We start from the raw sequence: 23,467 nt of genomic DNA, 5'->3' as shown, positions 1-23,467 counted from the left end.
CTACTGTCCTGTAAGATTTTTTATTTAAGTTGTTTGTACAGCTCCCATAATGTTTTATGTCCGTGGTTGCAGGTAGGGAACTGGATGCCATATGGCAGAACATGGCGAACAGATATGTGGAGGCAATGAAGGACATGGAGGGGCGGAAACCCGGGCCCACCAGCATTCTGGGTAAGAGGGGCCCAGGGTACAGAGTAGTGGTGGTGAAGACGTAAGGTGCATGACCGAGTGCAGCTACTTATAACCTCCCATTTTTGAAAATTAAGATTTGATTTTGCAGATTATTTATAGAGCATTATGTGAGAAGTTGGCCTGGAATATACTGTCCACTAATTAAAGTGCAGATACAAGGGGATAGAGGAGCACTCAACTCTTTAATACTATACTGTGTTAATCCCGCTAAACCAAGGGGTGCGACACTACTAATTGTGTTGGCTGCACAATATGTGAAATATAATAGAAAAGTAGACTAAGGCCTACAAGCAGTGTGCACTGCTTGTAGGCCTTAGTCTACATTTCTATTATATTTCACTAATGAAAGTGCGCACCTTGCACCAGTCCAAACGACCCTTATGATGTATGAGGTCGAAGATGACCTTTAGAAAGCTATCCTAGTGGTGGCTGTGGAGAGCAGCCTTTAGGCTTAATCTTGATGGAATGTCAAGTAGTTTGTTTTACCAGAATATCACTTCCTGAATGACTAAATGAAGGGGAACCACACAGTAGTTATATAAAAATATGTATTTATTAATATAACACTCTACTATCCTCTACATGAGGATAGAACACAAAGCACACAATACGAGATCAATAGAAGAATTGTAAGTAGCACATTACACAGTGGGCTCCAGGAGGAGACCAAACCATTTACTAAAATAGTGGCATTACAGTCAAGACTGAGATCAAGAGAAGGTCTGGAGCACGTAGAATCGCCGGGATCCCAAGGAACCACCCAAGGTGAGAAGCCAGGGACCCCACTGAGGGCGGGTGCAGTGTGGGAACACGACCACGGGCTGCGTACAATTCTATGGGGCAATCGCGGTTACACTTTTAAAGTTTAAGGACCCTTCTAGGATGACTTCGAGCGAACCCCTTGGAACTGGAGTTTGAAGAGCCACCCCACCCGTGAATACGGAGGTACCTGAGTTACCTATTCCAGAGGAGCCGGGTGCACAGGTCTGAAGTAGCGTCATAAACTACAGTCGTTCTCAATGGAGAGCTGCAAAGAAGTACTGCTGCCGTGAAGGCAAAAAGGGTCAGCTGGAATTCAAGCCTGGATTCTGGAAGGAAGGAATATGAAAGCAGAGGGGACAGAGTCTGGGTCACTTCAGAGTGACCAGGGGCTCGGTAGACTGATGCCCACCAATGTCGGGTGCTTCAGGTGTGCAGAAGGGATGCTTGACTCTGCAGCACTAGGACTAGGAGATGTCAAGGACAACCAGGAGCCGGAGGTGAGCTGTCTCATGAAGGATGTCGAGTGCTGACGGGTCGTGTCGGCTGGGTCACCAACAAGCCTTGGCAAAAGCAACCCAAGCAGGAAGGTCAAACAGGTTACGGTGGGCACCATCAAGGTCCAGGGGACTCACCAAGCAATGGGAAGTCAGGGCACATCTGGAGTAACCAGGAAATCCCAAGAACAATCAAGATGACCCTCAGGAGGAGCCACAGGCCGAATGAACAGGAGTCGCGAAGGGATCTCGAGTCAGATTGCAAAGGACCAGCCCACGGAGCACTCTGTGCGAGGAAGCCGGAATTCTTTGGTGCGAATACTGCTCAGTGTCAGGACTACAAGGAGTCCAATGCACAAGCTCGGGAATCACCCACAAGCATATGCAACAGCAAATGGATGCGGTGCACAGGGGTTCAGGTTATGTAGTCACCACGAGGGATACTGGCCTCAAACTTGGTGAGAGGGCAGATCAACCTCAGGGACCTTCAGAAACCCACCTCCTGTGTTGCTGAAATCTTCGGAGTCCGCAGGAGCGGTTAGGTGCCTGCAAATGCAGGGAAGTGACTCCTTCACTCCAAGGGAGATTCTTCAGTTGACTTAAGTGCACAACAGGTCCTGCAAGGAGTCTGTATGGAGCAAAGGCACAAACTAAGCTTCAGACGGAAATAGGGATGAAGTCGAGCCCAGTCGAGGTCCAGCAATGTCCAGAGTGTTCAGACGGTCAAAGGCCAGTGGTTTTTTCTTGTAGAATCTTGTTCACATAAAGACCAAAGTCTTAAAGTCAGGTAAGCCCTTTTGTACCCATGGGAGAGGGTTGGACAGATTCAGGGGACACTCCTAGGGGAGGGGCAGGACAGAGGGGTGGTTACACCCATGTCCTTTGTCCAGTTTCACACCAGAGCAGGATCCAATGGCTCCCAGAACTGGTTTGAACTGGACTATGTACAGGGGCACCAAATGTGCCCACGGTGCAGAAATTCAGGCACTCTCAGAGTGCACCCACCCAACCCCATGACACTAAACCCTGTCTGGGAGGTGGTAACACCTCCCTGTGACAGGATGTCTATTGTGCTGTCTTCCTCTGCTCGAGCTTGGCTTAGCAGCAGGAGGGCAGAAATGTATCTCCGGTTGGCCGTATCCATTTTGTGCTGTCCGGGTCGAGAAGGCTGGTATCAGTTAGACCATTGACCCCACAAAGCTCGCTTCTGAAGGGTGGAATCATACCTCCCACACCAGTAACTGGTGTGGAGGTATGATTCCAAGGTGTTTGATGCACACACTATGCCTAATTGACTCCTGAGGTGGAAGCCAGGAGCCCGTGTTTGCATGTAATTTTGCTGTTTTTAAAGGAGATTCTTAACTCACTCACCTAATTTTTAAAACTGCACTCAGCCTCACCCACCGCACAGACGACTTAGGAGCTGACCGGGTGGAGCTTTGGCTGCACGGAAGACTGCCGCCATATTGCGGGTAATTGAGCAGGCAGCGGGCTAGTTGCTGTCGCGCCAGAGGGATAAAAGACGCCCTGCGCCGCAATCGCACTAATGCCTAATTTACTCCTGAGGCGGAAGCCTGGAGCCTGTGTTTGAATGTAATTTTGCTGTTTTTAAAGGAGATCCTTATCTCACTCACCTAATTTTTAAAACTGCACTCAGCCTCACCCACCACACAGACGACTTAGGAGCTGACCGGGTGGAGCTTTGGCTGCACGGAAGACTGCCGCCATATTGGGGGTAATTGAGCAGGCAGCCGGCTAGTTGTTGGTGCGCCAGAGGGATAAAATGATTGCCTCAAAACAAATGTGCAGCAAGCCCGACTGCGCCCGTCCACAACGACCGGGACCAGGGGCCAGAACCCCTGCCAGTCTTAATCCTAGAAGGCAATTCAACTCCCAGCAGCTAAATGCATTGCGCCCAACTCTTAGGGAAAAATGTAAGCATAGTATCAATCTGGAGAACCGCAACAAAAAATGCATGCACTGCTCCTTTGCCATAAGTCGCCAGTTGAAGATCAGAGGCAGAGGTCAGACATTAAACCTCGCCCTCATCAACTGTTGATCACTAGGAAAGCATAGGGTGGAAATTTATGACCACCTGGTAGATGGGCAGATGGACGTTCTCTTTCTTACTGAGACTTGGCTCAACCATGCCTCGGCACCAGAAATCCTAGAAGCTCTCCCTCCCGAGTATGAAATCAGAAGGTTTGATAGGCCGATGGGGAGGGGGGGAGGGATTGCAATAATCTGCAAGCATGAGTTTCAGTGCACCCTGGAGATCGCTGACATTATGGATAGCGAATTGGGCTTCTTTTCGATCTCTGCATCCCATAATCACATCCTAAAGGGATTTTTGGTATACAGACCTCCAGGGCCAGGGGCGCAGTTTGCTGCAAACTTGATTGAGAGCCTAACTCAGCCAGCCCTAAGGTATGAGAGACTCCTACTCCTGGGAGACTTGAACCTCCATTTTGATGAGCCCACCAATGTGGAGGCGCAGGAAATCCGTCAGGAACTAGCAGCAATCCAACTAACGCTGAAATCTGAACTGCCCACCCACTGCCATGGCCATCTTCTCGATCCATTCTTTGCAAATTGGGAGATGCTGGCCATTGAACCCCCGACACCTGTGATCTGGTTTTATTTAAGGCGGCGGTACCTGAAATTACTATACAGGGTAAGGTGGGAACTAAGAACAAACGCAGAGAATGGGCAAACTTCTCCACAGAGGCGTTTAACAAAGCGCTTGGCCAGGGTTGGTCCCCTGGGGGTCTGGGGATAGAGTCAGCTTGTGAGGCACTAGACAGGCGTATCTCAGAGGCACTGGACAGCACTGCGCCCTGGTCGTATAATGTACCACTGAGACAGACCAAATCTGCTCCATGGTTCAATGCTGAACTTCGGGGTAAGAAAGTAGAATGCAAACGTCTGGAGAGACACTGGAGGAGAAGCTTTTCTGAGAAAGAGAGGAACAAATATAAAACTGGTCTTAAGGAATATCACGCCCTAATTAGAAAGACCCGTAAATCCTACTACTGCAGTAGGATCGAGGGAGCAGATAACTCGATGAAGGAACTGTTCTCAGTCTACAAAGAGATCTCGGACCTCTCTAGTACTGCGACCCCCATGACAGGGCCAGAGGAATCCTGCAATAAGGTGGCAGAATTCTTTGCACACAAGGTGGAAAGGATTTACTCCTCTTTCCCGGACACAGCCAGAAAAGGCTGCAGTAGAGGGGCAACTCCTACCAATCCAGATATGGATTGCCTCAAAACATTTAGGGTTCCATCTCAGGAGGCCTTATGTAGTATTGCGGGTAATATTAAATCAGGCTCCCCTAAAGACCCAGCATCGCCCAAAGTACTGAGAGGCAGTGTGGAGATCCTAGAGCCCTATATTAGACACTTACTAGAGCTCTCTTCTGATTCGGGCAGGTGCCTAAAACTTGGAATGAGGCAGTGGTGCTCCCTTTGAGGAAAAAGCCTAATATATAAGCATGGAGCAACTTGAGAATCTGTGCCCCATCTCACTCCTACCGTATTACGCAAAGATTGTGGAAAAGGCCATCAACAATCAGCTGTCAGCCCATATTGAGGCCAATGGACTGCTCCATCCCACCCAATCGGGTTTCCGTGCTCTCCACTTGACTGAGTCAGCAGTTCTGCTATCTACAGAGACCCTACAGAAATATGCGGACGAAGTCCAAACGGCGGCACTGATCTTGCTCGATCTCAGTAACGCATTCGACACTGTGGCTCATCACACAATGCTACAGTGTCTGGTCTGAAAAGGAGAGGAGTTGTGGGTAAAGCATGGAACTGGCTGGAGTCCTTTCTGTCAGATCGTAGTGTCCAAGTGGCACAGGGACCCTTCCGGTCCAAAAACTTCAGCCTGAAACAGGGAGTGCCACAGGGGTCCAGTCTTAGCCCTACCCTTTTTAATCTATATGTTGCACCTGTTGCAGAGATCACCGAAAGATTTGGGGTGGAGGTTGTTTCCTATGCTGATGACACGTAACTGGTTGTGACTTTGACACAACCGAAGAAGCAGGTTGCCACTAATTTCATCTCATGTCTGCAGCAACTTGCTGCTTGGATGGCAAATAACTGCCTCAAGTTGAACGGTAACAAGACGGAGGTACTGATTGTGGGGAAGGCTCCATCAGTGTGGACCTCGGCATGGTGGCCTCAGCGCTGGGCCCCCTACCCACTCCCAGCAATCCAGTAAGGAACCTGGGGGCATGGTTAGTTAATAAAATCTTGTTTGAGCATCAGACCAAACAGGTGGCAGGCACCTGCTTCGGCATTCTGAGGGTCCTCAGAAATACATTGGACCTACTGCCAATGCCAGCCAGGAAAACCATGGTCCACGCCTTAATTACATCCAGGCTGGACTATGGGAATGTCCTGTACCTAGGGGCCAGTGCGAAGTGCACTCAGACGTTGCAGCGCATACAAAATGTAGCTGCCCGCCTGATCCCTATGCTGCACAAGAGAGATTCCTCTAAGAGAGCACTCAAAATATTGCACTGGCTGCCAATCAGGGAGCATGTGGCATTTAAAGCCCTCTGTGTAGGCCACCGTATCTTACAGGGGAAAGGACCCAAATATCTCCACAACTTTCTTAACCCTTACCACCCCACCCGACCGTTGAGATCAAGCGGGACAGGGCAGGTTCAGGTTCCTAAATTTAGCAGAGTGAGAATGGGAGGGCACTCCTTTCGTGTTATAGCAGCTCAACAGTGGAACAGACTCCCTCAGAAGCTCCGGTTGGAGAGGTCAGAGTTGGTATTGTGCAAAGAGCTGAAAACTCACCTGTTTCCCAAAGATTAGGACAGGGTTAGCCGCTTGACCGGCCATGAAGAACAACAGTGGAGGGGAGTTGATTATAGCTTTCTACAGCGCGGGGACACACTAGTTAGTGTAACCAGGCGCTTTACAAATTTAATTATATATTTATATATATATGGAGACGTTTTCAAGATAGCATTTACCGCAAGGTTATAATGCAACTTACCTATATGTCCTGCTGAGTCACCGACAACCTGGGAGAATGGTCTCCAAAGGCTGCAGAGAGGCTCTGCTCATGGAGGGGCACCCCCTCACTTAAATTCCAGCACCCTGCCTTCAGGATTGTTAAGGCCTGCTATGGGGTGACTTATACATTTTAAGTGTAGTGACCAATAGATATAGTGAACCTATATCTAAAGTAAGTGGTGCAAGTATCAGCTTATACGGGTTGCAGTAGCAGACCTGATGTTCAGTTTGCATGGCCTCTCATAGGTGGCAAAATACATGCTTCAGCCTTTGTGAGGCCTCTGGGGTACCTATGCCCTGGGTACATGGGTACAAAATACTAGGGACTGATAAGTGTACCCCAGTATCCAATGTGGAGTGTACCAAAGTACATGTATGTCAATTTAAGGGGGAAAGCAGATAGACTGGGGTCCTAATTACCAGGATCCCAGTCAGACTAGTCAAAACAGTGAGACATCAAGCAAAAAGTGGGGGTAACCATAAGAAGCAGCTCCTACCTTCATACACATTAATGCAAGAATATAGCAGTCAAATGCTGATGTTTACATCGTGTAACCAAATCACCACATAAACCCCTATTTAATTGGGGGATGTATGACGGTACAACGCGTGCTTTTATAAAGCGTACCGTTATGACGCAGGTTTTACAAAGCAAGTCGTTACAACGGCTTGCGTTGGGGGGCGCTGGATAGTGAACAGTTTAATTTACTATTCCAACTCCAGTCCCCGTTGGTAGTAGGGAAGGTGTTGGATAGTAAATTAAACTATTCCCTATCCTAGAGTGCCCTCCAGCGAAAGTCGTTGTAATGACGTTCGTTGTAAAACCTGCGGGGTAATGGTACCGTGTTGTAAATGTTTCGTGGTAAAGGATGTTCCCCTAATTGGGTAACTCCCAAGCGTTTCTGTAAAGTATATTTAATACATTTGTTTTTCTTTCATTTCTGAGGATGTCTTTCCATCATCATGTCACACATAGGACTGCGAAAGGTATTCCGTCAGGTTACTCTTTTCAATTTATGCATCAGCAACATCACTTTAAGAGGTAAACAATTGACTGAAACAAACTGCAGATAAGAGGCATTTCTGTGTGCTTGGCCATCTGGTGGACAATGAAGTCTATGTAAGGTATGTGGTCTTGAAGATTTTGCCTCCGTTTCCATCTGCAGAGTCATTATGTATAGCAGCTTGTTTGGTAAACCCCAAAACAGTGTGTCAGAATCCCATTAAGAGGGCCAAGGGGCAAGCAGGAGCTACTGAACCTAAACATGGGAGTTGTGGCCTTTTAAAATTGACGTCCCGGGGCCCAACCTTCCATTGATCCTGAGCAACTGTGCCAAGTACACCTCCAGCACTTGACTCTCAGTGGTAGCATGAGTCGAGCAGTCCAAGGCTTCTCGGGCTTGAGGTAGACATAGGGTGGTGAACACATGCTCGCATTTCAAATGCTTTCAGCAGCAGCAATAAATTATTGTCCAGTTGATTATTTGCTTTAATGATAAAAGGATAATTTATATAGGAACATAGATTAAAGTATGACATTCAGAAACCATACAGACATCCTCCGAGGTCTGGGCTCTAGTGTTTTAAAGGCGGGTTGCTGAGGCCCCACCCTTCTAGTAGTACTGCTTATTCTCTATTTACTATAGGTGACATTCAGGTTGAGCCCCACTCGTAGTCTGAGTTTAAGGAGTCTCACAATAAGGTCAAAAGTGTTCCACCGCCGAAGAGCTATATGGCACGCAAGTTCCCCTGGGCCCATCTGGCCCGTAAATACATTTTACCTGCACTAGCAGGACGGAAGGGACAGGAATATTTGAGAACTCCCCCATCGCAGGTACTGAATCTGCAGTGGCTGTCTCTGGTAGGTTCCTCATACAAAGCCTGAGAGGGGCAGCAGTCAGGTGTCCTCAATATCCTCACACACAGTCCTGTGGAGGCAGCAGACGGGGAATGCTTGATGCTCTGCTGATGCAGGTCAGTCTCTTGGGATCCTCCGACATGTTGAGGGAGGGAGTTGCAACACAGTTCGTGCCAGTGCTCAGTTGGGCTCGCTGGGGTCTCAATGGTCGGCTTTCTCCTCTCAAAATCTATACTAGACCCGACTCTGATATAGGGGGTCACCAACTCCACTCTCTACACAGGCTACTGCCCGATCCGCATCTCAGCAATATTCATGGAGATCCCATACAGGATCGCTGACTTAACTCCACATGCTACAACCCAATCTGCACAGTAGCACTCTCCATGGTGGCTCCACCTGGCATACTGGGTCACCAACATAGCTCCGCGCAAATGCCACAACCCGATCAACATGTTAGCACTCTTTACTGCAGCCCTACCCGGCATCCAGGGCCACTGATTTAGCTCCACGCATAAGCTACAGTCCTATCAGCCCTACAAAACTCACTCTTCACAGCAGGCCCACTTGGCATACAGGGCAAATATGTCAGGAGGGATTCCTCGACCTCCTAATTCTTCTTCTGTTAGCCCTGGGTCTCTGAAAATGGAACCTAGAGTCTTCCAAGTATTGCATCATTTACAGGCACACTTACATCATGTGCATGCGCAGAACTGCACACCAAACCGATGTAGTCCAAGGGTGAGTTAAGAATGCTGCAACAGAACTTTAAATGAGTGAGCCTGTAGGCCTCACTCCAATGACACTGGTAAAAAGAAGATGTACACTTCTGCTGATTACTTCACAGTATGCTGTCACCATTGCGCTCCTGCTGCTGTACTCCTGGTAAAGTTACTATCTTTTCAGCACTTTGAGGGTAGCGATTTGGCCGCCCCTCCTGCTCTGAAAAGACGGCAATCCATGAGACAGGCATATGTCATGGTGCACACCCATGGTCCATGTTTGCTTGTGACTACAAAAACCAGTGTCAGGGATCCATACTTTACAATTGTGACTTTTCAGGGCAGGGGTGCATGGCCATCACCATGATAGGGACTTCTCAGTGCATTACTCTCGTCCAGTCTGGACCCTACAGTGGGCCCTTCCCCACTCTTTCAGTCATATATTGCCCTTTGCAAGATGATGGGATATTATTATTCAAAAGTCAGACTTCTGAAGACATCAACTTGCTGAATGTTTCAGTAGATTTCTTTGTGTATCACCAACATTTTATATTGGAATGTGCTATCACTCCCTCTGGGCCTTCGTCAGTTCTCCAACTTCAGTGGGTTCCCGCCCCGTCCTTGTAAAAGCAATGCTTAACCTGAGTTAACAGTTTGATCATGATCAACCTGCAGTCCCCTATTTTCTCAGTCCCCAGCTCTTAGTTTCATCATTTGAGGGTCTGTACTTTACTGTACTATTTATCGATTCTTGCTTCCTTTTCTCAGAGGCCAGTATTGTGATGCAATCTAGGAGTAATTAGGGTAACAATATTCGTTAGGTAACAGCTAGCAGTATGCTAGATCACCTAGAGTTGGTTTATAATGTGGCTGTAAGACTGCTGGCAGGTTTCAGAAAATGGGATCTGCAACATTACATTATTTGTATTGATATCTCATTTGCAAAAGCAGGTACAAATTAGGGCCCTTGCCATCATGCACATAGCTGTTAATTCCCAACCCACAGACTTCATTGCATCTAAATTCAGTGGCATAAATTGGGCAGTCACCTTACCCTTGCCTTGGTTCGAATGTTAGTGACATGTAAATTTGAAACTGTGAACAGAGTTTCCGCCATTGTTAGCAGCCGGATTGTGGAAATCTGTACCTCTATTCCTGTGTGAGCAATACTACCTTTGGAAATATAGGAACCCATGCAAAACCTGGCTTTTCCCTTTGTAATCTCCCTCTTATGACTGCCTACTAGTTAGGTTGATTTTATCTAGTGCCAGGAGGACCAGACATACATGTGCTTTACCAATAAAAACTTGCGTGTTGACATTCTTCACTTAATGCTTTGTGATTCCTACAAGTCAGGCCTTCTGTTTAATTTTAATGTCCCTTTGGAAGACTTAGTATTAATTCTAATATGTTGCATAGGCTTTGCTATAAATAATTTCAGTACACGTATTAAGTTCCACAGGTCTCCCAGTATCCTCTTTAATTTCTAAAGTAAATCGTACTAACTTGTGGTCTGACCATGGGATCAGGAAAGTATCAATTTTGTTTAAGCTCTGACATGAGGTGAAAATACCGTCCAGTGTGTGACCAGCATTATGGGTGTCTAGGCGTACCTTTTGTTCCAGATCAAAGTTTGACATTGCATCCATAAATGAGGCTATCTTGGAGTCTGAGGTTTTCTCTAGAAAATTTTCGAGAAACTGTTAAACAAACAGTTATCCCGATATCTGATGGATGGCAACTGGCTAGACCATTCTCAGTTCGGTTTCCTCGAGGGACACGGAATGGAGACTGCTTTGATTACAGCAGTAGAGGAACTTAGGCAAGTGCTGGACAATGGATCGAAGGCCGCCTTGGTGCTACTTGACCTATCTGCGGCCTTCGATACAGTCAGCCACGACATCCTTATAACACGACTGAAAGCAGCACAAATACATTACTCAGCTTGTGCCCTCATTGCCTCCTACTTAGAGAACAGAACTTTCTCCGTAGAATTGGGAGAAGCGAAATCCAATCTATTTAACCTGCCATGCGGAGTCCCGCAGGGCTCCTTGATGAGCCCTACTCTTTTTAATCTATATGTGGCTCCCCTTGCAGAAATAATAAGGAACTGTGGATTCACTCCAATATCCTATGCCGACGATACTCAAATCGTGGTGTCAATCGGTAGGGATGTCGAGGACACAGCAGAAAAATGTCAACATTGCATGGTACAGATCAGCCAATGGATGAGAATGAACTGTCTAAAACTTAACGGGGACAAGAGTGAGGTCATGATACTAGGAGGGGACACAAACATATGGTCCCCCTCTTGGTGGCCAAAAGATCTGGGAAGATGTCCCGAATCATCAGAAAAGGTGAAAAACCTGGGAGTCACTCTAGACACCAATCTCTCTTTCAACGCCCAAGCCAACAAATTGGCATCAACACTTTGGTACATCCTAAAAATGATTAAGAAAATATTACCATACATACCGCAGGATTCGCGCAAGACAGTGGTGACAGCATTAGCCTTGTCCAGACTGGACTACGGGAACGGCCTCTATGCTGGAGCCAGGAAGAAAATCCTAGTCAAACTTCAACGCCTGCAGAATGCAGCAGCCAGGTTGATACTTGGCATACCTAAGTTTGAACCAATTAGCCACAAATTAAAAAACCTGCATTGGCTACCAATTGTAAAAAGGATACAATTCAAATCATTATGCCTGGCATACAAGGCAATCAACGGAACTGGATCACAATTTCTGAAGTCACATCTAAAACACTATGAGCCAAATAGACTTCTCAAATCCAGCCAAAAGAAACTCATCAAGGTCCCGAGATTCAGAAGAGCCACCTGGGGCGGAAGAAGTTTCTTGGTACACACAGCAAGAACCTGGAATCAACTACCACTAGCCATAAAAACAGCCCATCCTTGAAATCCTTTAGAAAGGAAGTTAAAACATGGCTTTTTTCTGTACATCTCTAATTAACATCTTTAAGAGCCAGTGGTATATCTCAGCGCCAAGACGCCTTCGGGCATTCGCACGCTCTACAAATAGATAAATCAAATCAAAATCAAATCATATTACGTTTCAATAGGCCATTGGTGCCGGAATGAGAAGGTTGCTCATATTATGACTAGAAATACAATTACTTTATCTCTAGAGCTTTTTTTTAATTCTTAGAATAGTAATAGTGCTTACAAAACTAGACTTCACTTGAAATCCAGTTTATTTTACTATTTAATTTAACAATAAAACAAAGCAGTTCTGAATGTTTATAGTCACTATAAAGACTAAATTCCTCCAGTAAATCTCAGAAACCCCTATGACTTTTTTCTCAGCTACATTACTTAATATGGGTAGGTTGAAAATTGTATTCTCTTCAATTAACTGGATGCAGAATAATGATGAATTCCAGTGTAAGAAGCACTATAGGTTCTAATTCTAATTCGTTTTAAAAGCCTTGTCGAGAGCAATTGTAACATGGTTTGAAAAAGTAACACACAACTTTGACATATTGCTTTATTTTATAAGACATTGAAAATATTACAATTTGATGCAATAGCTTCAACTTTTGCTCATGTTAGTAACTCCCTGAGTTGCCAAGGATCCCGTGAAAATTCTAGCTTCCTTCTCTTGCAGGGTCTGGAACTGCACCTTTTTATACAGAAATGGCTCTGCCATGGAAACCATTTATTAGATCATTTATAGGCACTCCAATGTTGGGGAGTCTTACTGTCATTGAGAGAACGTCACTTCAAGATTCTGTTCTGGCCAATCGAGGATTGTGATGCTGTGTTCTTGGGTGCCAGCTGAACAGAATTACAACCCGTTGTCATCCACACAGCAATGGAACCCAAAACGCTACAGTCAAGATCTTCTTTCACTGTTGCAAATATACAATGAAAAAATTGGGCAAACAAGATGACTCCTGAGGAACTTCACAGGCCACTGAGATTGAATATGCAAGAATGAAGTAAATGAACTTGTAATTTTAACCGAGTCTCCAGCTTGAGTCAATCTCACAAGTTAATATGGTCAATGGTATGAATTGAGGCAGGAAATTTGAGGGTCACGCTGTTCCTGATCGCTTTTTTGTAAGTTGTGCTTTGACACCCTCCACAACCACTTTCGTCAAAATCTAGATTCCATTTCTTAGGCCATGCTCTATATTCATGTTGGTCGCCCAAGTGATCCTACTTTATCAATAGCCATAGTCCTGAATGGAACTTTTGTGTCTTTTAGTCTAAAATTGCTAAAAATTACATCTATTAAAGGTTTTTTTCAACCAATATAAATCCATGCCTATGTAGTGTTCATTGGCAATAAATATGTTCAGAAGAGCCATCCAGCTCTGACAGTTACAGACATGAATAGACCTGTGTTTTCAATAATGTCCTTGGATGTAACTGCATCCCAATTGCAGTTAGAAATACTTTGGTACAGTGGCTGGAAGACTATAGCATCAGCAAAACGCGGAGACAGACTAGCAGATAGCTAGCGCACCTAATTGAGTAACCCATTGAGACTTTTGGCACACAGAATAACCCCGATAAACTAAACAGAAAATATGAACTTTACTCACTAACATACAAAGAGAGATAACGCTGATCTATGTATTTTAAAGTTTGAAAGTTTTTTATTCTTTTTATATCAGAGTTTTAAATTGTGAGTTTTAATTAACTGTACAATAAAGAATACTTACTTACTTACTTACCCTTGCAGCTAGAAGTCTTACAGCCACATAAATGATTCTTAATGTCAGTTGATATAATAGAAGCCTAGCAAGTCTTCAAATGGTTATGCTCCCACTTTGAATTATTGTAGGATCAGAGGAAGAATTACCAAGTAGCGCTATCACCAAACTTTTTAAACTAGCTGCAACTCGCAGGCAGCTAAACTGCGCCATACACTAGAGTACTCTGGAAGCAATGAAACAGGCCCTTCTCCTTCACAAAAGGGCCTTTGAATGTCTGTTTTCTAAGCGAACTATCTATTACCATTAAGAAAAGGCTCGCTCATATTCCTTTGCGTAGGTCTGTGCCCCCAACTTAATCTTTGAGTTTTCGCGCTCCTCCACAATGCTCCCTAATGGTTCTAACTTTTAATCACTTCTAAATATTCAAGGACGCCATATCACCTACACCTGCACCCTCTTTTACTTACCGTTTGTGCAACTTCAGAGAAGCATGAAAAAAGCATTGCCTGGACCAATATGTTTCATGGAAGATACCTATTGACTTTGCCAGGGCTTGTTTAATCTTAGTAGCTTTTTCCCAAAGCAACAAAGGATGTGTGAGTTGATACAAACCCTTTATCACTTCTTTTTTAGGTGGTCACTGTGCATACTATTTTAGTAGGCAGAAAACGAGCTATAGTCGGGCGCAAGTTGATGTCAATACAAGAGATGTTTTAAAATATTTGGTGTTTATATCGCTGTCCATTATTTGTGATCATTAGCCCAAGTCCCGAGGATGAGTATTTTAATGAAATTGCTGTGTGGTTTGTCCTGTGTGCATCTGCAGGAAAAATTGACACTGTTAATTCTTGAATGGGGCCAATGGGGTCTTATAGTGAATTGTTTGTACTGGGCTTTCGAGTAAACCAGAGCTATCCCTTCAGGTTGGCATCTCTGGAAGACTAGGGTGATTAGATGTCTGTAAATTTCACGGCCCGTCAGTGATTTGGGCCTCTTGTGCACGATGATCCCTTTCACAGATGCCTTTTGTTCATAATTCTGGACATTTGAGCAACCTGCGCTGTCCCCCTGCAAGCAGGCTCAGAGTTCTGTAACTCTCACTACAGGGACTTGCTCGCATTCCTGCTGTGAACTTCATGGGCCTGCAGCATCCCCTACCCGACCTGGCAAAAACTTCTATCTGCTCATAATCATTCTGATTGCCGGCCAGTTGTCACATTCAGAATGATGACGGGCCTCTCTGTGCAGTTGCAGCATTTTCTGGAACTCCTCCTGCCACAGCATAGAGCATGGCATTCTTATTTTGTTCAGGGGCTGGTGTCACCTCACCAAAGGCCAAGCTCTCAAGCTCTGGGGAGGTGTGTGTGTAGTAGCACTTTGACACTTCTTACAGGGTCAACGGCACAGAGTTTAGACCCATTGTCTGCAAGCAATTTATAGGCTAAAAACATCAGTTTACCTCTGGTGATTAATTCATCTGAGAGAATTGAGTTTTGTCTTGTTGGAGTTTTGACTTACCATGAAGTAGCACAGAGGGATAGTGTGCCTCTAGCTAAGCAAAATGTGTATCATGCAGATCAAAGAATTGTTTTTTTATGTAGACAGATGAGTGGGATACTGTTTTGTCACAGGGACCCTTTTGTTAATTGTGGTTCATAAGATACTATCCTAATATAGCACAGTGAGCTGAGAACCAAAAAGAAATAGCAGCCTTATTGTTTTCCCTAATCTTTTCTTATTTTAAGGTTGATAAATAGGGTTCCCTTGGATAATGATAATTACTTATTAGTAAACACAACCCCAACATTATGTTTTAAATCCTGAGATTGCATTTCTCTAGACTAAACAGTCTTAACATATAATGTTTACCAGCGTGTATGACATATGACTCCTATACTTTGTATTCCTCATTGAGGGCCACATTTTGTAGCCGGTTTGAGTAAATTATGCAGCAAGAAAAGGCAAATTATGTGGCATAATGCAGCACATTGTGTAATAGTATTACATTTATTACTTAATTATTTTGTCATTGTTAAACTTGTTAACACTGTTAGGGTATAGGTTGCACCTCATAAGTGCCAGTTTAACACACAAATATACCAATAAGCAACAGAAAGGTGGCCAGTCACCCTTTGCAAAGAGCAATCAATTGTGCGGAAACGTGTTGCTGCATTTTTAGTAACATTTGAAATAATTGAGCTAAAATCGGGAGAATATGCGGCAGATGATGGATTTTGTGGCAAATGCAGCAAATCTATAACTACGCGAAAATCGCAGTGGCTGGACAATTGAATAGTTCAAGTGGCCCTGGTCTCAAGTACATTACCTATACCTTGGCTTACACATTTATACAAGCCTTTGTGTCTGCATATTATGTGTGATATAACACACTCCAACACCCTACTCTACCCTACATACTTGGAATGATTAGCAGGGTAAAAGAAAAATAATCATACATGAGAGATGTCTTTGTAGAGATGAGGGGCATCATTGGAGGGTAGTACTGATTGAATGCTTGAGGAGTTCTGCTAGGAGACATTCCACAACAGAGATTCTCACCATCTGGCACTAACACTATAGCCAGCCCTGTCAGGGACATATCTTTCGTTCCTGTGGCCTGTGCGGTGCCCAGGTCTTCGGTAAAAGTACTTCAGCTTATTGTGGGACGGGATGGTTGGAAGTCATACGCTATGAAAAAAGATATTTAATTGTATTGTAATCTCTGTTACTGTAAAGTTTTTATTTCAACATTTCCAGTTAATGGAGAACAGTTAGTTCAAGGAGAAATGCCTACATAAGATGACTGATGTGTTCTAATCACAGAATCTTCTATTGCCACGCTGTATAACCTGCCAGACAAATCTTGCTGGCTGGAACTTTGGATGGATTTCTCCCTCATTCATGCATCAAAATAATCCACAGTTGCGTCACGTTTAGCCCAAAGTAATTGTAGATGCAAAAAAAGTTCCAAATGGAAGCTGCAGCCTTGGAAAACAAGCGATGCATCACTCCTGAGACCCTGGGGAGGTGATGCGACAGTCCCGCTGGACGCAGCGAGCGTGTTGTCACGAATCCGGTCTGCATGGAGAGGGATGTGTTACCTTGTATGGATTCCGGTGCACAGGTTCAGTAGGAAGAGTCTCGCACAGGCACGATGCGATGATCTTAGGGACGGCGACTATCTCAGGTGCGGTGGCGATGTGCAGCGCAGCTTCAATCTTCTCCTCTCGCGGCCCCTCAATGCAATGGCTCTGCGACGATGTTTGCAGCGACGTGATGCGGTCCGCAAGCAAGTGGTGCGGCGATCTCACCTAGCGATGAAGCACCCGCATGCCTGTGAGAGGTCCCTGCCCTGAGAAAGATGTTGGCATACAGAACAATTTATTTATTTAGGGTCCAAGGGCATATTTAACGACCTCTTGGGCAGCGTCCCCCACGACAAGATACTAAGCAAACAAAAAGCGCCCAAGGGTCTAAAACAACTAACACTTTGTGCTAAAAATAAGATGGAAACTCCAAAAGAAAATGAAAGGGTTTCAGGGATAGGAATGAGACCTCTAGACCCTTTAGGTATTGAAAGATACCCATTAGTAGCTTTCCTGTAACGCCCTATTCATCATTTGGGCTTCCTCATATTTTCTATCGTAGGTAATCACCCACAGGGAATAGATGTATATATCCCGTAAGTTGGTATGGGCCAGATAGAAGGAAAACAGGGTATAGGTGTTGTTGCTACTGAATTTGCAGTGCAAAAAATGTGAAAAAAAGAATATCCTGTGTGTGACAATTAAAATTGGAGAGAATGGGAGAAGAAACAATTTTTAATAGTATCTCTCATTCGTCCAAGTGTTAAAAACAGTGCAAAATAGCAGTATGTAACACATATCTGCTATATCTAGTATATGGTCGATATGTTTCAGCAGACTAATGGACACAAGTGTCCTCTGCTTTCATCAGGACCTGTAGATAGGTGTTTTATAGCAACTGCAAAATTAAGTGAGTAAATCAAAGAAATATAAATAAATCAAAACCATATCACCTGAGTCTCTAGGTGTAGTTTCTTTTCACCTCCTGACGTAGTAATGTTTCTGGAGAAGGATATCCGTCATAAATTGAGAACAAAGGGAAGGAAGATACACAAAAAGGCACATCACAGGTAACATATCAATCAATAGTATTCATCACGTCACCCATGTAGTGTATCCAACACTAGTATCCCCTGAGATTGATTCACAGGGTACCTCATACCTCTTACCTAATGTGCAGGAGGGATTTGCCTCACCTCACCTGGCTGCGGCTCTGGTGGAAGGAGCAACGCGCTGTAAAGGCAGAAGTTATGTAGACCTAACAAATGTCCTTACATCCCATCCTGTACCTCATGTATGCATGTATAAAAAGAAAAACACCACTCCTTAGGACATGATTAGTTAGGCTGACAGATTATGACATATCAATTCGACTATGTCTAAAAGTGCCCCCTCATCCTACGTGGCTCAAAGGCCGCGTTAGAGGTATTAATGTTTGAGTGGAACACAAAGTTAATGAAAGGCTGATATCGAAAATGAAGATTAGAAATATTGGCGTCTAGCAATGATGTCAAAGGAGTAACTATCCAAGATGTTGTATAATCTTACTTGATAGTAACTATCCAGTTATGTTGTATATTCTTACTCGAGTTAAAAGATACCACTCAATAGTATGCAGTATAATTTCTGAATGGCATGATGGCCTGTCTCCTTACTCAAGAGAAGGGCCAAGAACTATTTGTCACATAGAGAAATAACCGCCTGGTAATGTAGAGAGGAAAACTAACTTCTACAAAGTCCAGACTTCGAAATACCCCATAGCGGCAGCCTGTTAGTCAAATGGGCGTGACCGCTCTACAAGCAATCGAGTCCGATGCTGTACCTTTAGCTTACAACTATATGCTTACAAAATTCAAGACTCCCTCTCTCCCACCGGCCTACCTCTCCGTCGGTTCTCCCGGCTTACATCCAAGCCGACTCGGGGAGGTGGTCGGTAGGAGCCGCTCCGCCATCTTTAAACTTTGGATTCACGTATACATGACACGCAATAGCGTGGTCACGTGGCGGTGCCCTTACTAGAATCATGGGAAAGTGAGTCCCATTGAAAGTGCGTAGTTAGAGGCCAGAGAAATCACTCCCGAACCGATCGATATATCAAACTTAAACTCACGCAATCTATGGAAAACTCCATTTTAGTGTGCCTACGTTGAAATAGAAGTTGAAAGGTAAATATACCCTAAGTTTAAATGCTGAAAAATAAATGCCGTGGAATACAACCAGTGCCGGCATTAAGTTAGAAAAATGCAAATAAGACAGCCAAACAAAGTGATAGTGTATAATGCGAAGCTACATGGCTCAAAATCGCTGTGCTAGCAGCTGGTATGCGATGTAATCGCGGATAGGGGCGCGCCAGGAAGTCATGGGAGATGTAAGCCCTAATAGTAGTCAGTGTCCCAATAGTTATATCTTAGCGATAAACAACCAACTATATGAGAATAAGAGAATAAATCTCCATTGAGACACTGTAATTTAAGGACTGAAATGTACCTTAAGAGAGTCAGCATGTTGTTATCAAAAACTGGTGTGCAGAGTAAGTAAACCATAGCACAGATGTTCTTTAAAATGGCAATATTTAAATAGGCCATTAGCAGTGTGAGGTGCACTTGTTTCTAACAGTAAAAAGTGCAGCAAGAAATGCCAAAACTATATCTGGACAAATCATGAATGGTAAATGGTGTTATCAGTGAGGAACAAGACTGGTCACATCTTCATTAAGGCCAGTCTCATCAGTGCCAAGCTTATATACCCACTTCTGTTCTTTAATTAGTAGGTATTTGCTTATGTCAGCTGTATGTGCTGGGAAAAATGGTTGTTCGATCACTGTCCATATGAAATCAGTGGGCCCATGTTTTGCATCTAGGAAATGGCTGGTCAATCTGGTGGCTTGCCTTCCGCACCGTATGTTGCTCTTATGCTCTGAGATCCCTACCTTGATCTTTCCCGTCGTCATGCCAATATATTTCAATTGGCAAGGGCAGGTGATCATGTAGATTAGACATTCGCTATTACAGTTAGTACATTTCCTTTGTTCCCACAGTCGACCTGTACCTATGTCAATGGAGATAGATCTTGAATTCTGAGGGCAAGCCGCACAGGTGCCACACGGGTGATGGCCTACCACTGCTGGGAGATCCCCTAGTGGACCAACTGCTCTTGATGTTTTGGTTTTTGGTCGGTTATGGACCAATTTGTCTTTGAGGTTGGGCCCGCGTTTAAAAGCAAAAAGAGGAGGTGGCAGTGTATCTGTACCGGTATTCAAAATTGACCAATGTCTCTTAACGATTTTTTGTATTTGATTAGACCTGGTGTTGTAGGTGTTGACAAAGGTAATTCTTTGAGTCTTCACTTTCATTGGTGTTTGTCCAGGAGTGCTTCTCTGTTTTTGTTTGCAGACCGTTTGAGTGATTGGCGCACCAATTTCTTAGGATACTGTTTAGCTTGTAGTTGATTCTCCAGATTGTGTGCATGTTCTGCAAAGGATTCTCTTGTGGAACAGTTCCTTTGAACCCGCAGGAACTGCCCATAGGTTAAGTTGTTCCTGAGAGCCCTTGGGTGACAGCTGTCAAAGCGAAGTAGGGAGTTGCGTGCCATAGGCTTCTTATAAAGTTGTGAAGCCAAGCCGCTGGGTGTCGCAGTGATCAACACGTCCAAGAACGCCATTCTGTTGCGGTCATACTACACCGTGAAGTGCAGAAATTGGTTCCTGGTGTTTAACCACTGCAGGAACACTGGAAGATCTTCGGTATTGTCTCGCCAAATGACGAAAATATCATCTATGTAGCGCTTCCAGGTGTGTATCGAATTGCGGTATGGATTTGTGGATGTCAGGACATGCTCCTGTTCAAAATGATGAACATAAAGGTTCGCCAAGCTTGGAGCGAAAACGCTTCCCATGCTGGCCCCTGACGTCTGGAGGTATATAGTATCCCCAAAACGAAAGAAGTTTTCTTTCATCGCAAGGGATGCGCAAGCCATAATAAAGCTCACAGGAGTAATAGAGACAAAACTCCTCTCAAGCAGTAAAGTGGATATGACTTCCAGTGTCTCGTCCTAGGGAATCGACGTATAGAGCGATTCTACATCGAAAGACACCAGGAGGTCCCTGGTGGTGTCAAATTCAAAATCAGGAAGTATCTGCAAGACATCCTACTCTGCAAACCCCAAATTTCAAAGACTGCAATCTCTACTGATGACGGGTAAAGAACCAGAAACACATGTCTAGAGATCAGCACTATCTGCGCCAACTGTGGCGAAACACTCGAACACTCTTGAAGCAAGCAAGTAACTGAAACTGCATTTACCACAACGCCAGGGGTGAACCTTGCTGGGAGGTCAAGCGGTGTGCTCCCACGCCTGTTCCTGTTTAAAAGTACTTCCGTGAGTCATTGAGCTGACGAGCGAGTGGATGAAGCACCCACATGCCTGTGAGAGTTACCTGACCTGAGATAGACGTTGGCAGCCTACTCAGCAAACCCCAATTTTCAAAGACTGTAATCTCTACTGATGACGGTTAAAGAACCAGAAACACGTGTCTAGAGATCAGCACCATCTGCTCCAACTGTGGTGAAACACTCGAACACTCTTGAAGCAAGCAAGTAACTGAAACTGCATTAACCACAACTCCAGGAGCAAACCTTGCTCGGAGGTGAAGTGGTGTGCTCCCACCCATGTTTCTGTTTAAAAGTACTCCTGTGAGTCATTGAGCTGACGAGCTCGTGGGTGAAGCACCCGCATGCCTGTGAGAGGTACCTGATCTGAGAAAGACTTTGGCAGCCTACTCAACAAACCCCAAATTTCAAAGACTGTAATCTCTACTGATGGTGGTTAAAGAACCAGAAACACGTGTCTATAGATCAGCACTATCTGTGCCAACTGTGGCGAAACACTCTTGAAGCAAGCAAGTAACTGAAACTGCATTTACCACAATGCCAGGGGCGAACCCTGCTGGGAGGTGAAGCGGTGTGCTCCCACCCCTGTTCCTGTTTAAAAGTACTCCCGTGAGTCATTGAGCTGACGAGCTCGTGGATGAAGCACCCGCATGCCTGTGAGAGGTACCTGACCTGAGAAAGACGTTGGCAGCCTACTCAGCAAACCCCAAATTTCAAAGACTGTAATCTCTACTGATGATGGTTGAAGAACCAGAAACACGTGTCTATAGATCAGCACTATCTGCGCCAACTGTGGCGAAACACTCTTGAAGCAAGCAAGTAACTGAAACTGCATTTACCACAACGCCAGGGGCGAACCTTGCTGGGAGGTGAAGCGGTGTGCTCCCACCCCTGTTCCTGTTTAAAAGTACTCCAGTGAGTCATTGAGCTGACGAGCTTGTGGATGAAGCACCCGCATGCCTGTGAGAGGTACCTGACCTGAGAAAGACGTTGGCAGCCTACTCAGCAAACCCCAAATTTCAAAGACTGTAATCTCTACTGATGACGGTTAAAGAACCAGAAACATGTGTCTAGAGATCAGCACGATCAGCGCCAACTATGGCGAAACACTCGAACACTTTTGAAGCAAGCAAGTAACTGAAACTGCATTTACCACAACGCCAGGGGCGAACCTTGCTGGGAGGTGAAGCGGTGTGCTCCCACCCCTGTTTCCATTTTAGGACTACTCATGTGGGTGGCACATCAGTGCTGCAGGCCCACTAGTAGCATTTAAATCACCAGCCCTGGCACACTCAGTGCACTTTACTAGGGACTTCCTGGTAACACAAATATGCCAATCATGGATAACCAATCGCAATAACAATTTGCCTAGAGAGCATATGCACTTTAGCACTGATCAGCAGTAGTAAAGTGCCCGGAGTCCTATTGCCAACAACCACGGGTCAGAAAAAATAAAGGAGGAAGTAGTAAAAGGTTTGGGGATAACCCTTCAAAAAGGGCCATTTCCAACAATAATTTTGGCTTGTACTACTGTCAGCTGTCTACTTTGTAAAGGCGAAACATCCTCAGATGTGTCTCTAAAAATGTCCTTTTGTGCTGAATGTTGAACCTGTGTGCCGAATTTTTACTGTCACTGTCCACAATTTTCCCTGTTGCCAGTGGTTGCCCTATGGAAGACTGTTAGGTTTAGACTGGAGTCAGTCACATGTCAGTACATTGGTATTACAGACTTTTACCCCCTGTACAACCAAACTTTCAAAACCCTGTTAGATAACTTACCAGATCCCCGAAAACTGCGATCTTCTTTGGTGGCTACTTAATTCACAAGAATGAAATGAAAGCCTCTGTGAATGAAATGTACATTTAGAGCGTAACTGGTGGCCAAAAAGGGGGGGCGAGCACTGAGTGGGATGAAAGAAAGTCATACTGGCGACCCTGTCACATATCTTTGGGCCATAGGAATCTTCCCTCTCAGCAATATGAGGATGATACCCAGATAATCCTCCATGCAGGGAAGGACCTAATGAAACACACGGCGGATCAGTCTGCCTTTCACAGTGAATGAGGGGAAGCAAATTATGTTTCACTTGTTCTAAGAGGAAGGTGTTTCTGTTTGGCAACGTCAACCTCGACCAGCTGCTGTTTGGTATTCCTCTGAACCACTATGCAAAGTCTGGAGCATGGTGATCATATTGAAATCGGCTCATGTTGAAATCGACTTCCAAGCACAAGGCTCTGGCTGAGTTCAC

The 23,467-nt window shown here is 44.9% G+C and overlaps 1 protein-coding gene across 2 annotated transcripts in view; it reads left to right on the top strand.

Moving 5' to 3' along the window:
- The window catches only part of LOC147711499 (ADP-ribosylhydrolase ARH1-like), a 56,851-nt gene that overhangs the window by 7,034 nt on the left and 26,350 nt on the right, over positions 1-23,467 (top strand). For both annotated transcript variants that reach the window (XM_086920196.1, XM_086920195.1), the window contains exon 3: positions 73-171. In XM_086920196.1, the coding sequence (XP_086776322.1) occupies positions 73-171 (99 nt within the window). The remainder of the gene's footprint in view (positions 1-72; positions 172-23,467) is intronic.

This window comes from Lissotriton vulgaris, chromosome 5 (genome assembly GCF_964263255.1).
Source record: "Lissotriton vulgaris chromosome 5, aLisVul1.2, whole genome shotgun sequence".
Classification (NCBI taxonomy): domain Eukaryota; kingdom Metazoa; phylum Chordata; class Amphibia; order Caudata; family Salamandridae; genus Lissotriton; species Lissotriton vulgaris.
The sequence above is the reverse complement of the archived record's forward strand: the minus strand, read 5'-3'. Positions and strand labels throughout refer to the sequence as shown.